This window comes from Juglans regia, chromosome 13, assembly GCF_001411555.2.
Source record: "Juglans regia cultivar Chandler chromosome 13, Walnut 2.0, whole genome shotgun sequence".
Taxonomy (NCBI): domain Eukaryota; kingdom Viridiplantae; phylum Streptophyta; class Magnoliopsida; order Fagales; family Juglandaceae; genus Juglans; species Juglans regia.
In genome coordinates, this window is record NC_049913.1 from 31447137 (window position 1) to 31465645 (window position 18509).

The 18509-nt window shown below is 34.5% G+C and overlaps 1 protein-coding gene across 1 annotated transcript; it reads right to left on the reverse strand.

Moving 5' to 3' along the window:
* Positions 1-10454: 10454 nt before the first annotated feature.
* Positions 10455-15453, reverse strand: LOC108996985 (caffeic acid 3-O-methyltransferase). The gene is made up of 4 exons (XM_018973051.2): positions 14890-15453; positions 11752-12062; positions 11468-11532; positions 10455-10997 (listed from the first exon to the last, which is right to left on the reverse strand). Exons 1-4 carry the CDS (start codon positions 15306-15308, stop codon positions 10695-10697), a joined length of 1098 nt encoding a protein of 365 aa, XP_018828596.1. The 5' UTR covers positions 15309-15453; the 3' UTR covers positions 10455-10694.
* Positions 15454-18509: the final 3056 nt, after the last annotated feature.

Sequence of the window (18509 nt, forward strand, 5' to 3'; positions counted from 1 at the left end):
AGCTGGAATGCACGTGGGCTTGGGAACCCACAGGTCATTCGAACCCTCTGTGATTTGACCAAGAGGGAAGGTCCCGATGTGTTGTTCTTGCAAGAAACTAGACTCATGGTCTGTGAGTTTGAGAACTGTAAGTACAAATTAGGTTTTTTAAATTGTTTACCGATTGGCTCTTGTGGAAGGAAAGGAGGTCTTACAATACTATGGAGAAGGGAAATAGATTTATCTATTATTAATTTTTCTAATTTGCATATTGATGCCGTGGTAAAATGTGATACTGTAAGAAACAGGTTCTGGTTTTTAATTGGCATATATGGAAATCCAGACTCAAACTTAGACACAAATAGTGGGATTTGATTAGATCATTATGTAGAAATAGTGGGAATCCTTGGTTGATTCTAGGAGATTTTAACTAAGTCTTACATCATCATGAGAAGAGGGGTGGGAGGCCAAGAATTGAAAGGCAAATTGCATCTTTTAGGGAGGTGTTGGAGGAGTGTGGTTTGAGAGATTTGGGTTTTAAAGGGTACTCTTTTACATGGTGTAATCGTAGAGAAGGGGCTATATCAGTGAGAGGCTAGATAGTGGTCTGGCCAACTCTAAATGGTGGCACATGTATCCTAATGCTAGTGTTACTCATGGATTGATGGCATATTTAGATCATATCCCTATATAGGTGGACTTGGAGGGGCAATGGAGGTTTTTTTTTATATTTTATTTTATAAGAATGTTTAAGTTTGAGGCTATGTGGGTGGGTAAGCCAGCATATGAGGATATTATAAAAAATACATGGGGTAGATGTGATTCTCAGACGAAAATGATTGAGGTGAAAGGGCTAATAAAGTCTTGTGATAATCAGTTGGCTGTATGGAATAGACATTCTTTTGGTCATGTGCAAAAAAAGCTTCATCAAGCAAAACAACACATGTTAATGCTTCAGGAAAAGGTTCATTTGGGGGCTAATAGAGAGGAAGTTGATTTGGCATGGGACGAGGTGCAGAAATGGCTTGAAAGGGATTAGGTTATGTGGAGACAAAGATCAAAGGCCTTGTGGCTCAAATAAGGTGACCAAATATCAAAGTACTTTCACATGAAGGCTTCTCAGAGGAGAAAAAAGAATAAGATAGGAAAACTTCAAGATGATAATGGGGTGTGGCAGGAGTTAGAAGGCAGGGATATGCTTATCATGGATGATTTTAGAAATTTATGCACAACTTCTAGTCCACTGAACTTTTTGGAGCCTCTTGTTGGTAGAGTGAGTAACAGTATGAATGAGGAGCTATGCAAGGATTATTCTACATAAGAGGTAAAAGCAGCTCTACAGCAAATGAATCCCACAAAACCTCCATGCCCAGATGGCATGTCTCTAGTTTTTTTTCAAAAACACTGGAATGTGGTGGGTGAGTCAGTGACTTCAGCTGTCTTGGATGCATTAAATATAGGTTCTTTTCTAGCTTCTTTAAATCATACACATATTATTCTTGTCCAAAAAAGAAGTCTCATTTAAAAGTTTGTGACTATAGACCCATTAGTCTTCGTAATGTGGCTTATAAATTGATTGCAAATGTGCTATCCAATAGATTAAAATCTATTTTGTCTTGTATTATTGGAGAGAGTCAAAGTGCATTTGTTCCTAGTCAATTAATTACGGATAATGTTCTAATTGCCTATGAGACAAAATGGGTTCTAAAACAAAAAAAGAGAGGGAAAAATGGGTTTATGTCTTTGAAACTATATATGAGCAAGGCATATGATAAAGTGGATGGAGTTTTATAAAATCAGTGATGGAGGTTATGGGGTTTAATCAGAATTTTATTCACATGATCATGTACTACATCAGCTCAGTATCTTTCTTTGTGTTGATAAATGGTGATGCAAAAGGGTCAATTGTTCCAAGTAGAGGATTGAAACAAGGGGACCCTTTGTCCCCTTATATCTTTGTTATTTGTACTGAAGGTTTGACTACTCTTTTAAAAGAAGCTGGGATGAGGGGGGATCTCGGGACTGAAGATTTGTAGGTGTGCTCCAATTATAAATCATCTATTATTTACAGATGACAGTGTTATTTTCTGCAAAGCTGAGGTAGGGGAGAACAAAAGAGTGCAGGCCGTTTTAGAGAATATGAAAATGTGTCTGGTCAAAAAATTAATAAGGAAAAAACTATCATGGTGTTTAGTGGAAATGTCAGTAGGGAGGTGAGAGAAGAGATAAGGCTGCGGTGGGGAAATAGTGAAATCCAACAATATGAAAGGTATTTAGGCATTCCACCAATTGTGGGTAGGTCAAAACACCGAGCCTTTCAATCCATAAAACAAAGAGCAATACAAAAACTTCAATGTTGGAAAGAAAAATTGCTATCACATGGGGGAAAGGAAGTGCTTTTAATGGCAGTGGCTTTATCTATCCCTACTTACTTTATGAGTTGTTTTTTGCTACCCTCAAGTCTGTGTTCTGAGTTAAAGGGTCTCATGTCTAAGTTTTGGTGGGGTCAAAAGGGAGAAGAAAGAAAATTTTATTGGCTGAGTTGGTCCTAAATGTGTGAGATGAAATCATGTGGAGGGATGGGTTTTAAAGGTCTTAGGGCCTTTAATCTGGCTCTTTTGGCAAAACAAGGATGGAGGCTAATGAAGGATAATAAATCATTATTTTCCAGATTGTTAAAAGCTAGATATTTTCCAAATTCTAGTTTTTAGCAAGCTGGTTTGGGAAATAATCTATCTTATACTTGGAGGGGCATGTGTGAAGCAAAGAATGGATGTTTGCTGGTTGTAGATGGAGAATCGGAGATGGAAGAACTTAAGAGTTTGGAGTGATCAGTGGATACTAGGGCATGCTGAGCTAGTTTCAAATGGGGTATTTAGACCAGATGATACGCAAGATGACTTGGTGGCAACACTTATTGATCATACTGATACAAGAATGTGAAATGTAAATAAGCTTAGAACTCTCTTCAATCCAAGTGGGGTGGTTGATATTCTTAAAGTAGTGATCTGTCCAAGAGATTCAATGGATAGCAGAATTTGGGCCCATGAGAGGAGTGGCTCATTTAGTGTGAGAAGTTGTTATAGATTCATCAAGGCAAGACAGGGCTCAAATAGTGTTGAATCCTCAACAGTTGGTACTTATAAGGTCTTATGGAAATAATTATGGAAGATGAAGGTGCCAAGTAAGAAATTTTTTTTGCTTGGCGTGCTTGTAATGATGGGCTCCCTACAAAAGAGAATTTATTAAGAATACATGTATTAACTGAAGGGAAATGCTGTTTTTGTGGGGCCGAGGGTGAGGATCTACATCATGCTTTGGTTAGTTGTACTAGTCTTTAGAAGGTATGGAAAGCACTGTTGCCAGGCATTGTTATTAATCCTAGAACGAAATTTTATGAGGTTGCATTGAAGTTCTGTGAGGGCAAATCAAAGGAGAAGCTGCCAATTTTGTTTTGTTTTGGCATGGAGTTTTTGGTATAGAAGAAACAAGATGGTGCATGACAAGGTGCTGTTGAATCCAAAGAAAGCTGCTGAGAATGGTATTGTGTTGGTCAGAAGCTTTAAGAAGGTCAGACTCAAATCAAGTACCCAACTGAAGAATCACTTTCGATGGAAGCCCCCTCTAGTAGATGTGCTGAAACTCAATGTTGGTGGTGGTATTTTTGAATATCAAAATAAATCTGGTTCTAGGGAAATTTTGAGAGATGACCAAGGTATTGTGTTAATGGCAACTAGTCTGGTTGAGAATGAGGTTGAGGAAGCTGAAGCTATCGAATTAATTGCTATATTCAGAGGGCTTCAGCTGTTTGTTAGCATGGGCATCTCAAAACTTATGGTAGAATCAGACTTCTTGCTGGTAGTGGAGGCCTTAAGGCAAAACAGCATGAAGGGATCATTGTTAGGCTTATTATGTAGAGAGATAGAGTCTCTTTCTTCCTGTTTTGTTGAATGTGATTTTGTGTATGTGCATAGGGAAGGTAACATGGTTGCTCATAGGCTAGCTAGAAATACAAAAAATGTGGAAAACATTACTATGTGGTAGGGTAGTGTTCCAGACTTTCTTTCTCAAGTCCTGTAGTTTGAAAAGTGCCTCTAATCTCCTTTTAATGAAATTTCTTTTCTTAAAAAAAAAATACAAAAAAAATACAAAAAACAAAAAACAAAAAAAAAACAACCATCAAGTGTTAAGATCCCACTACAACATTGCTGAGTCCGGGTTATCCTAGGGGCACCATCAAAATTCTCCATTCTTTTCTTTATAATTTCTTCACTCTTTCTTTTTCAATGATTATATTTTTAAATATTTACCAATCATATTCCTTATTTTCAAATGTCAGAGTTTTTTTAAATGGTCATCTTTTAATTATCATATTTTTCAAGGCCATATTCCCCAACAGTGGTTTCATTCATGCATGCCATTTTCTCCAAGTAAAAGCACTAGAGAAATCCAAGAAAAAGGCGTAGCTAATGGGAAAACAAGATACAACTATGTGAAGCATGTATTAGCTTAATCAAAGATACTCAAGAACTGTCCATTTATATACGACGTTCATGGATAAAATGTGCCTTAAAAACTATAGGAGTGAGTAAAAGAACAATTTTAGCTAATACATCTTAAATTTAGGAGAAGAAAAATAAATTTTAGCGATATGGTGTGCTATAGTGCCATTATAAATTTAGGGTGGAGCTTTTACAAAATGCCATTGTTGAACCCCACTCAACATAATATGGAGGTACTTGGGAAAGGTTACTGTAACACTCCCTTCGCGTAGGTTAGGTGTGTCACGTATTTTTCATGAAAATAAACCCGACAAGCGATTCTCTAATTTCATAATTGAAAAATAAACTGAAATAATTTATTATGAAATAAATTGTCTAATAAAAATTTGTCTTCCAAAAACATTAAAGGAATAAACTGAATAAATTCATGTCATAAAAGACACGTTTTATTTGAAAAAGTCTGAACTAAAACTAAAATGCTCCTTCTACTCCTGGCTTGCCTGCTCGTAATCATCATCTTCACCTAGGTGGTTAAAAACATGAAAATAAACTAAAATGAGTCGATGACTTAGTAAGAAATCTATCACAACGAAAACGTAATAAACATAAGATTTTCATAAGAACTTTCATGCTGAGCTTAAAAATTCATGACTATTCATGCTGATGCTTATGCTATATATAATTGGTTTATCTGAACTAACTGACTGATTTATCTGACTGGCCAACACACTTAACCCTGTGTGCAAGGTTGTGCACCAGCCCCACATCCCGCTGCAGCAAGGGGAACTGCTGATAGTATTCTAGCATACTATGGTGGACCACGACTGAGTTCGTGGCTTGCACACCATCCTGAAACTGAACTGCATTGGTACCATGCATCTGAATGACCATCTTATTAACTGATATGATCTTATCTTACACTTGAATTTAAGATGGCTTACGTGTCTTATACACATGAGATGCATGACATAATACATACATAATTATAATTTCTGAATTTAAACGTGATGCGGAATGATATGATCGTATGGTATGCTGGATGACATGCTTGCATATGATATGAGCGGTTCATAAATAATGGCTATCAAAGAACTGGCTTGAATAATACATACATGTAAGCTAACTGTGATGATCCTAATTTATGATCAAATTTACTTACCTCGCTGTGCTTCTTCCTGAATATCACTTTGTAACTCGACACCTATACGCAATAAAATTATCACTAAATCTGTTTGGAAACAATATTTACTAATATCCTACTAAATCAAATTCACAATCTAATAGGTAGTCAAATAAATCTTTGTGTAACACCATAATCAATAAAAGTATTTAAATTACTTAAAGTACTAATAACATATTATAATTTAGTAGAATACTTTAGCTATTTTAAAATAAGTCATAAAACTTCAATTCTTAAAATAATTTTCCTTTCTTAACATAATTATTAACTCTTATAAGAAATTTAATAAATATTAATATCATTTAAATATTCTTAACATATTTCTCTATTTTCAACCTACAACTTTAATAGCATAATTATAACAACATCTATTAAAGTAGACATTAGAATCTCATTTAATAAATCATTCAAAATAATTTAACAACTTTTACTGTTGAAATATGATATCTAATCTATCAATATAATTTAACTATATATACATATATATATATATATATGAATCTAAAATAATTGGTGGAAACATTCGATTAATAAAAGTAGACTCAATCATAATATTATTCAACACTCATAACTTATTCCTTAATTTATTTTTAAAGTATAACATAATAATTTTATTAAAATCTGACTGAATAGATAAAAGAATATTAAATAAACTATAAGCTCCATAATATACCTTTAAACACGTTTTAAATTCCTTAAAACATTTTCTTAAGCATAACCCAACAGCAAATAATCAATCCCACAAGAATCAAGCACAGTTAAAACCATATACTAGTTTATAAAATTAGCCCCTTTTCATAAAATAGGAAAACCCGAGGCTCGCATGAAGAAGTCCACTAGGAACCAGGGCTTTCGGACAGATGGGCTTTAAGGCCCACGGCCCATCATGAAATGAAGGGTGACTACCCTTCAGGCAACACACGGCAACACGATTTGAAGGAAAACCGTGCGATGGTAGGGGACTCACCGAGGAAAGCGGCGCGGATCGGTGGCCCTGGGCGGCAAACGGGATCACGGTGGCGGACTGGAGGCTCCTCTGAGCATGGTGGTGAGACGCCGAGAGAGAGAGAACGTGAGTCGGAGAGAGGGTGCTCTGTCACGCTGAAACGCTGTCAAGAGAGAGAGGAGGGTGGCAACGGCAGTAGGCTTCCCGGAAGGGAGTAGGTGCGACGGGACTAGGACGGCCGGCAGTTTCTGTGGTGGCTGGTCGGTGGTTCGACGTCCCTCTAGGTGGCTACCGTTGAAGCAAAACAGAGGCTTCGGCCTTCACGTCCGTGGCTGCTGCGGCTTGTCTTCACGGCTGGGGATGGTCCAGTGTCTTCTAAGGTGGCCGTTGGTGGCGTCGGCGTGTTCTGGGCAGCTTGGAGTCGCCGTGGTTGATGGTGGTTCGCGGCACGACATATTAGGTGCTCTGTTTCGTGAGAGAAAAACAGAGTCATTCTTTTCTGTCATTCCGTGCAACGTTGGTTTCTGTTTTGGTCTAACGAGGTCAACGACACTACAGGTAGAGGGGCTGAGCAAGGCTCGAAGTGGTTCTTGGTCTGCGGCGTGAGGTTTTCTTCATGCAGAAGATCTAGCGTATAAACATATATATATATATATATATATATATATAAATAGGTGGTAGAGAACACTCTAAAAATAAAACCCTAGGGAAAGAGACGTGCATGCATGGGAGTGGAGACGTGCGGGGCGGAGAGGAGGGAAAACGTGGAACTTAAAATATGAGAGTAGTTATCCTAATAACAATAAAATCTTAAATAGTAATAATAATCATAATACGATAATAATTCTATTAAAAAAAATTTACACTTTATTAATAATATAAAAATTTGATAAAGTAATAATAATAATAATAACAAATATAATAAATTTATAGCTATATGAAAAATTTTACATAAAACTTATTTTATATCCTAATCTTAGGATCGGGTTGTTACAAACTCCCCTCCTTATAAAAATTCCGTCCTCGGAATTTGCTAATACCTCAAGCAACCTACATACTTGTCCATCACATTATTTCCATGTTTCTATTTTAGATCTTCGATCATTTAGTCGAGCCTATCAGTTCAAAATTTTAAACCTCAATTATTAAATCTTAAATCTCATATTTTTCTAATCCTTTTACTCGTGCACTTACTATCAATGATCACACGCTTTAGAAGTACTATACAAGCCTAAAGTGTATACCTCGACAACAAGATTGATAAAAACCTGTTGATAATATCACTCAATAAACTCTTTGCATAAAATGATAAATAAATCTCCTCATATAATAATAACCTCAAATAAAAAGCAATTTAAAATTCTCCAAAGTTCAAAGTCTATAAAATATCTCAATTCTAAAATTCTCAAAAAAAAAATGAAATACCACAATGATCATGTGCCTATGGTTATGGGCCTACATCTCCAATTATAAGCATATCAACATCAATTAAACTTCCAGATCAAACATTGGCATCTGGTGCTATTCTCTAATAATTGTCAACCTGACCATAAAAACTTTAATGTGCATGTCTAAGGCATACGTATACTTAAATCATCTTCTACTTGTAAACCTTAAATTCTCGTACCTCAAAAATATATGACATATCAATTTCTTTCAATAGCTCTGTTGTTACCTAACTCCACAACACATGAGATTTTTACTAAAATCTTTTGTCCACTATTCATGTTAGGCGAGAGAATTCATAACACCTATACTATACCTTCCATCAGACATTGTGAAATACCAAATACCATATGTAAATCTACGTCATAACTCCAAAATCTACTAACAACATTCCCTAATCTCATTAAATAAGACTCCATCAAATATAAGTCATCAACATCCATTCTCATGAACAAAAAATATACTATCAATCCTAAAATAAAAGTTTCTCAACTTCACATTTCTTCAATCAATTGCACTGTCATAACCAAATTGACATGTAACTCTAGTATACATAATTCTCATAAAATTCTAAATATCCATGCTACATGAAATTCCTCGAGTAAGGTGCCATAATCTAATGTAACCATGAACTAATATATTGATATTCACATAAATAATAACTACAATGATGGTTCTACTAGTAAAAACCATAAAGTATTCAACTCTAAACAAACCTTGATTACTCGCAAGCAGGCTAGGAGCATCCTAGTTAACTTTAACTAAAAATTTTACAAAAAATTTTTTTTTTTTTTTTTGAAAAGTCTACAGAATCGACCGGCTCTGATACCAAATTGTAACACCCCCTTCCCGTAGGCTAGGTGTGTCACGTATTTTTCATGAAAATAAACCCGGCAAGCGATTCTCTAATTTCATAATTGAAAAATAAACTGAAATAATTTATTATGAAATAAATTGTCTAATAAAAATTTGTCTTCCAAATACATTAAAGGAATAAACTGAATAAATTCATGTCATAAAAGACACGTTTTATTTGAGAAAGTCTGAACTAAAACTAAAATGCTCCTTCTACTCCTGGCCTGCCTGCTCGTAATCATCATCTTCACCTGGGTGGTTAAAAACATGAAAATAAACAAAAATGAGTCGATGACTCAGTAAGAAATCTATCACAACGAAAACGTAATAAATATAAGATTTTCATAAGAACTTTCATGTTGAGCTTAAAAATTCATGACTATTCATGCTGATACTTATGCTATGTATAACTGGTTTATCTGAACTAACTGATTGATTTATCTGACTGGCCAACACACTTAACCCTGTGTGCAAAGTTGTGCACCAGCCTCACATCCCGCTGCAGCAAGGGGAACTGCTGATAGTATTCTAGCATACTATGGTGGACCACGACTGAGTTCGTGGCTTGCACACCACCCTGAAACTGAACTGCATTGGTACCATGCATCTGAATGGCCATCTTATTAACTGATCTGATCTTATCTTACACTTGAATTTAAGATGGCTTACGTGTCTTATACACATGAGATGCATGACATAATACATACATAATTATAATTTCTGAATTTAAACGTGATGTGGAATGATATGTCATATGCAAGCATGTCATCTAGCATACCATACGATCATATCATTCCGCATCACGTTTAAATTCAGAAATTATAATTATGTATGTATTATGTCATGCATCTCATGTGTATAAGACACGTAAGCCATCTTAAATTCAAATGTAAGATAAGATCAGATCAGTTAAGAAAATCTTATATTTATTACGTTTTCGTTGTGATAGATTTCTTACTGAGTCATAGACTCATTTTAGTTTATTTTCATGTTTTTAACCACCCAGGTGAAGATGATGATTACGAGCAGGCAGGCTAGGAGTAGAAGGAGCATTTTAGTTTTAGTTCAGACTTTCTCAAATAAAACGTGTCTTTTATGACATGAATTTATTCAGTTTATTCCTTTAATGTTTTTGGAAGACAAATTTTTATTAGACAATTTATTTCATAATAAATTACTTCAGTTTATTTTTCAATTATGAAATTAGAGAATCGCTTGCCGGGTTTATTTTCATGAAAAATACGTGACATACCTAGCCTACGGGATGTAGCTCATTTTTTTGGAGACTTTTGTCTTAAATCTAAGGCCTTTTTTGTAAGATAGAGAAGTTACTGCGAGTGTCCGGAGTAGTTTGGGTTACCACGTAGTTGCCTTTCTGATGAGGATTGCTATTTCCAAATAACTAAGTCAATTCTATAAGATGATGTTAAATGACTTCTCTAAAAGCCTCTGATGTAGTGGGCTCATGAGATGCAGTCCTTCTGGCCCTCTGGTTGACTGTTACAGTTAGCCCTTTGATGATAACCAAGGCCTCAAGAAAATCATCTATAGAAATCCAAACTCAAAGATCTTATTTCTTACAAGAAGTACATCATTTTCATATTACTATGTTTTCTTTAGTCTTCTCTTTCTGCTCTGACTAGAAACCACATATATCAGAAAGCCACCAGCGAACCAGACACAGTCACAACCTCAAAACCCAAATGCAGCTTTATAATGAATTTCATGATACAGATATTGACAACACAATCCAGCCCTTGAAATCCAACCCCTTTTAGCCAAGGACTCAAAGCTTTTTAATGAATTCCATAATATATGTGTTGAAAGCACAACCCATTACTCGGAACCCTTGAAATCCTGCCCCTTTAGCCAAGGCCTCAAACTCCTTCTCTGTCCTCTCCTTCCCACCAGGATTATGAGCCAACATGATAACATCTATATGGATGACTCCCTTGGCCGCGAGGCTAGTGTCTGGTGCTACTGGAAGAATACATTCAGCAACAATCACCTTCCCATTGTCTGGAAGAGCTTTATAGCAGTTCTTCAGAAATTTCAAGCAGTGCTCATCACTCCAATCATGACATATCCACTGTACATCGGGCACACGAATGTCAGGAGCATAAATCAAGGTAGAATGACCTTTGACTAATCAAATCTTTATTATATTTCACTTTCATGTTAGATTCATTGATCCATTGGTCAGAAGGTTAAAATGTTTTCCCTGAATAATCTTATGGTTACAAATTATAAGCACCAAGACTAATCTCTACACTTAGCTTCCCTTTCCTTTAAAAGGTAAATTCAACAATCCTCCGAAACCGTTCTAGTGCTACTTTGAAATTAGAGTGGGTTTGAAGTTTGAACTTCCTTTGAAAATGAAATACCTTGTATTGTGAGAAATCTGAGGTGGCATAGATGGTACCTTGAGTACTAGTGATACCATTTATGTGTGAACCATCAATAGAATCATTGTGGTTTTGTATGATTGGATCCAAGAAAAGTCAAGAAGGGGAGTAGGTAAGAAAGTGAAAGGATTTCCATATTCAAATGCAAACCCACCTTCATGAAAATGGCGTCTCCTTTTGGAACACTAACAAACATGTCTCCTCCTACGTGGTCCACACCTGCACAGCCACCATTTCTATCCCATGAGTTCATATTAAACCCAAAAACATAAGAAAGAACAACTTTAACATGTAGCCAACAGCCGGGTTCATATGGAAGGAATGTCAGGATATTTTAGTGCTTAAACCATCTTAGAATTACCAATAATAGCTTTAATTAAGCAGGCTATTAAGTATATGATCATTATTAAGCTTTGGTGATGTAGGATTAATATATACCAGGATAAGATGGTGCATCCTCGATGACATGCGGCAAATCGAAATTGAAGCCCTTTATAGAAGGGTATTTAGATACGATCATACTAAGGACAGCCCCTGTCCCACCACCAACATCCACCACCGATGTTAGGCCTTCAAAGCCTTTATAGGTCTCTAGGATTTTCTTCATGGTAATGGTAGAGTGATCAGACATTCCCTTGTTGAAAACCTTGTTAAATCTAAGATCTTTCCCATGATATTCAAAAGAGGTCACTCCATGGGCCCTGTTGAATGGAATGCCACCTTCTAGAACTGCATCTTTCAGGTAGTACCTATAAGAATATAAAAATAAGTTGAACATATTCTGATCCATGCAAAGCATCTTTACCATACACCTAAAAACAAAATTAGGTGAAGAATTACTCCTGCCAAACATCTTTTTCATACACCTACAGACAACAAGGCTCTCTCTCTCTCTCTCTCTCTCTCTCTCTCTCTAAAATAATTGAATCCAATCACGCTTTTCAACTTCCTTTGCCAATTAGACTATGGGCTTTAATTTTCAACCACTAAATAAAGTTAAGAGTCCTCTTTTTTTTTTTTTTTTTGGTGCCGAAAAAAAAGACTAGGTTCAGTTTGGATACACAAATCTTTTTATCTCATCTCATCATTATAATTTTTTCAAATTTTCATACAAAAATATAATAAATAATTCAACTTTTTCAAATTTCAAAATAAAAATAATACTAAAAAATATATTCTTACAATATTTTATTCAACTACTACTCAAAACATCTCATCTCATCTCATCTCATCTGAACTCTCTATCCAAACCCAACAACTTTATTTAGTGGTTGAAAATTAAAGCCCTAGTCCAATAAGATGGTTGAATTGTTCTTCTCTGTTCCATATAATGAACTTTGAACAATGCTACAACTCCAGCTAGAGGCTCCAACCTCTAGCATGTGTTTTTATATATATATTTTTAAAGTTATTTTTTATATTGATTTTTTAACACTTTTAAATATTTTTAAAAAATAAAATAAATTTAGAATATCATTAAAAACATTTCCTTAATTAAAAAGTAAAAAAAAAAAATCATTAAAAAATATTTCCTTAATCACGAAGTAAAATAAAAAATTATTTTTTATTTTATTTCGTGATTAATGAAGTATTTTTTAATAATATTGTGAATTTTTTTTATTTTTTTAAATTATTTAAAATTGTTAAAAAAAACTATATAAAAAAATAACTAAAAAAAAATACATGAAAACACATGCTAGAGCCCCAGCGCTCTAGCATTATTCATGAACTTTTTAAGTATTATAGGACTTTTTTTTTTTTTGAGTTGAGGGGGGGGGTTTGGAACTCGACCTCCATTTTGTAGGCTGTGGATTATATCAATCAAGTCAACAAGTATTATATAGAACCTAGTTTGCTACAAACAATGAACATTCACTAAAATGAAGTGGGATAGGCCAAAAGTTTTACAAAAATTGAAAAGGCAATAAACATTGAATAATAAGTTAGTGTGAAATTGTGGATGAGATTGTAAATAATTTGATGAGATGAGATGAACCCAAAAAATAAATTATATAAATGCCAGAAGACATATATAATCATCCAAAAACCTAAATCAACAAATAAAATTAAAAAAAAAAAGAAAAAAAAAGAAAAAAAAAAGACAATTGCTTCTATTAGTTATCAAAATCCACTTTTTCTATATTAGGTTCTGACTTTTAACCTATCAAGAATTTATCAAAATTTTCATCTTCTACGTGGATCATGCATGTATGCTCACAAGTGTTGGGGTATTATAATTAGAGGAATGTTATGCATCAGCTGTTATTTATTCTCACATTCTATAAAAAAGGACCTCACTTATAATTTTTTTGTAGAGTATGAAATGGTGAATAGTGAATGATAAAAAAACCTTTTTTTTGTTTTTTATAATTGTAGGCATAAAAAAAGTATTCCCAGCATTTGTAAAAAGCAATGAGAGTATATATTTATATATATGATCGTCCGATCTTAGCGGTACGTGAGAGAGTGGTTCTCTACTCTGGAAGTGGGTATGGTCCCTATTCCCATGATCAGATAAGTGTTTGAGCAACAAGCAATCATGTTCCTCTCTAATTTTCTTTGCATAATATCCACAACTTAAAAAGAAGAGAACGAAAGAAAATATATATATATATATATATATATATATCTTATCAATCATGAACAGCCATAAATCCAAAAAGTATTTATTTTCTTCTTTTATTCTCTATTATATTCATATCCGTCTACTAGATAATAACCCATCACCAAGTACTCCTTAAATCTAGATCAAAAGCACTAAAAAAAATCATGATAATATTCTATTGTATTTTATTTGAAAATTTTTTAATGATTATATAAGATTAAATAAGATAAGATTAAATTAGATGATTTCTAAAGTTTTAAAAAAAAATCATGATAACATTTTATAATCAACTAACGCAATGATAATTTATAGTGGGCTGAAATAACATTTAGGTTAGTGGTTACCGTAATGTCCCAATCAAATGAGTTTACTGAATGAGCATGAAGACAATTAAAGCAAAAACAGAAAAGACTAAAAACGCATCATTAAATTTAAGACTACGACCTCATGGACAGCATGCAGTACCCAAAAGATGCAATGAGACTCTCATTAAAAAAAAAAAGAAATCATAATGATGATGTATTATATATAACAAATGTAAGTAATAATAATAAAAAAAAAACATTATTTCCTTTACATCATGCCCGTCTATTTACGTGGAGTGGAGATACTAATGAATCGTTTGGTTGTATAAATTATTTTATTTTATTTTATTTTATATCATTTAATTATTATAATTATTTAAAATTTTCATATAAAATATAATAAATAATTCTATTTTTTCAAATCTTAAAATAAGAATAATATTAATAAATTATATTCTTAGAATATTTTATTCAATGCTATCAACTTTCATCTCATCTGATCATATTAGTGTAACCAAACGAGAGACGCTCCGTTTGAATATTGAGATCATCTCATTTCATCTTATCTCATCTCATATCATTTGAACTGCTCCCAATATCTGCTTCTATTAAAGAAAAAATATTTGAAGTAAACCGAAAGGTAGAATTAGAAGAAGGAATAGTTACCAGCTCTCCATGAGGACCTTATCCTGATTCATGAGACAGAGAGGAGCAATAGATACACCATCCTCATTCTTAGTCAAGAATTTGGAAACAGGGCCCAGACCGTACAGCCTCTCAACCCTGCCATCAGGGAGTGTGCGCAGGGAGTAAGTGAGAACAGAGTAGCTAGCCAGGAGGCGAAGGATACGGTCCAGCATAACAGGGGCATCTGGATTCGTGGTTGGGAGCTGGGAAGCGATCTCTGAAGGCGAAAGATATGCGCCACGCCCAGCCTTAGCCATTATCTCCAAGAGGTCGAGCTCTATGGCTGATTTGAGTACCATGGGAAGAACAGAGGCGCTGGCGAGTTGCATGGCAAAGAGGTTTGCTTCTTCGTCGGAGACTTGGGTTGGAGTCATCTGGGTTTCACCGGTTGAACCCATTTTTTGGCTGGTTTTTGTGGGAGTCTCTGATGAATGGAGAAGAAGCCAGAAGGAAGAGAGAGGCCGAGGAAGCTGATGAGCTGAGACAGAGGCCGCAAAAGTGGCAATATTTATATGGTTTTTGGCTCAACCACCACCCATCAACTTTGATTTACAATTGTCGTTTGTAAACCACCTTCGTAATGACAAGGCTTTAGAGTTTAACCTGTTTCTTTTTCTGTTTTTTCTTTTTTTCTTCCCCTTATCACTATCAATGGGTCTGAAGTGTGGTGTACTCTATTTAAAAAAATAATAATATCTATGGTTAAGTACATAATTTTTTATATAAATTTAACATTTTTCTATTTTAGAAAAAAAAAAACGTGAAATTTAGTGATGGATTATTTTTGAAAGTGCATATTACAGCAATCACAAGCCGTAAATATAACATTGACAATCGACTAGTCAAAGTCAAAATTTGACAGCTAAAAGTTAAAAAGTTCTGTAAGTATAATTTCATGTTATTTAAATATGATTATTATATTATCTTTAATTTTTTATATAATGATTAGCTTAAGAGATAAAGATAATTCATTAACTTGAATTTAATTTTAAATTCTTAACAAATTATATATAATATTAAAAATTAAATATATCTATATAAATATTAAAAATTATATTTTTTTTATATTAAAAAAGGAGGCATGCCGAGTGAAGGCCGGGCTCCACTGGAGTCAACCCGGCCCTCGCCCAGGGGGGTGTTGTTTTGGGCTTTACTGCCCACCCCTACCAAACAGGGCCCGGTGGATTCACCATAACCAAACCATTTGCACTACACCGAAAAAGAAATCATTGAGATACGTGCTTGATCTCTCTGCCTGGTTAAGATTTGGATGGTTTTATTTCAAATAAAGCTTAAAGCGTTTGTACTGGACAACATATATAGGACAATTTTAATGGATACTTAATTTTATAGTCTTTAATCTACCATATAAATCTTTAAGTTTGATGCTATGCAGTATGCACATTCAAATGTCAATCTAAAATCCTCGATCCATCCAACCATCAGATTATACGAACATTTTGTTCGTATAAAAAGAACTTGAATAACCAAAATGGTATTTCTTATGATTTCTTGCAATCCACTTAACCCCCTTCTGATTTCTACTTATCAATATAGATTCATTCCAAAAACGAGTGAGACCAAATTCCATTTTTTTTATGAGTAATTAACTTTAATCATATGAAATATTTAATTAAAATGTCTAATCACTTCTAAATTCAACACCAAAAGAGTAAGAAAAAAAAATACAAAAATTAAAAGAGTGGGGTCCTTTTATAAGAGTGAATTTTATCAAGTATGAAAGGCAAGCCGTATACAGTTTGACTAATTGAACATTAAAATGAAAGCAATGTGATTAACACTTGTAGTACCACTGTAGCAAAGCCACGTAAGGTTACAGGTTGGAAAGCATGGGTCTTTGATTGGTTGGCATTTACATTTCAAATCAAACAACGTCTCACCTAAACTCGATTGAGACAGTGGTCGCAGTTGGTGATAAACGACAGTGCAGAAACATAACTTGACACCACCTTTGTTCTGGAAGTACATCAACATATCATCCTATCTTTACCTACTTCCCACCAACCTTGATTTCCTCTTCCACTACTATAAAAATTAAGCTTACGATACCTTCCTTCCCTTCTAATATGTTTAACATACAGGGTGGAAAATCGTTTTCTTAATTTCTTATCTTAAATTTTATGATATTCAATCATATCAGCTTTTTTCCCCTTCATTGATAAAATGTCCTTAATACAGAGACTGAAATTGTAAATACATACTAGCTAGCTACTACATACTAGCTAATAAGAAACTATAAAGGTGAGTCTTTGTTACTGTGAAAATCTAAAAGACATGGTAGAATTTTGATCAGGGATATGCTACCATACAAATTATTAGAAGATGCACATTGCGCAATAGAATGAGTACATCGGTTTTGGGACCGATGTATCTTTTCTAGGACCGATGTATCTTTTCTGCGTCCCAACTTTCAAATTTTTGTAGCAGTATTATTGTATATCTTATTGTTCCTTCTGTGATCCATTCTGAATTGTGTTGTGGTTGTGTCAAGGCTGTTATCACCACTTAGGAATCTCCTTCTATGATTATCTTCTTAAGGTTCTTTGAAGATGCTTCATTTACTCCTATGAAGGCTGCTAATGTCTCACTCTGGTTTGGATTGTAGTTGCTCAAAAATTCTGTTACTATGGACACAATTGTTCCATTATGATCCCTACATATTGCTGCTACCGTGCTTCCTGTTGACCTGACAACTACATCAAATGAGATTGAGTAATGTTCCAACATAGGGGTACCATCTGAGGCCACTACTTAGTATTTTCCATTCCCAAGCCTTGTTGTGTTCCTTATAAGCTTTGATGATTTTAGGTACAAAAAGGCCAGTAGGTACATTTTGGGATTCATGAATGATTTGGTTTCTATAAAACCAGAGACTGTCCATTGCTATAACAACAAGTAATTGGAATTTTTTAGAGTCTTGTGCAGATTGGTGATAGGGTTTAGGATTGCTAGAATCCAACTGGTGATATCTTGCCCCACTGTGGTAGTGATATCCAGGGGCCAAGCTGATTGCCTCTATAGGATTCTGGAATAGAGACAATTCAGAAACAAATGTGAGGTTATTTCCTCTGCTATTTGGCAAATGGGACAGAGCACTTGGTCTTCATCAAAAGGTATGCGGATTTTTAACAAGGATTGAATAGAAAGAATGTTGTTTAGCACTTTCCATAGGAAGAGTTTAAGTCAATCTTGTATATGCAAAGACCACAGTTTCTTCCATATTGAAGAAGAATGAAGATTGCCATGGCTATTGGGTTGGCCTATCAGAGCAGCATATGCAGATTTTACTGAGAATTTTCCATTAGAGTGATGCAACCATTTCAGATTGTCCCTAATATTGTGAAATTGGTATTGGGTAAGAGGAATTTTTTCAATTTCCTTGACAATGTCTTGAGAAAACAGAGTTTGGAAGAGTAGAGTATTCCATCTTCTAGGCTCCTCTAAAATTAATTCAGAGACTCTTAGCTGGGAGTCAGTAATATTGAGTATAGATGATGGGATTAGAAAGGGAGGGGACAATGTGGGAATCCAAGGATCTTTTCAGACATGGGTGTTTGTTCCATTATTAATCTGCACGT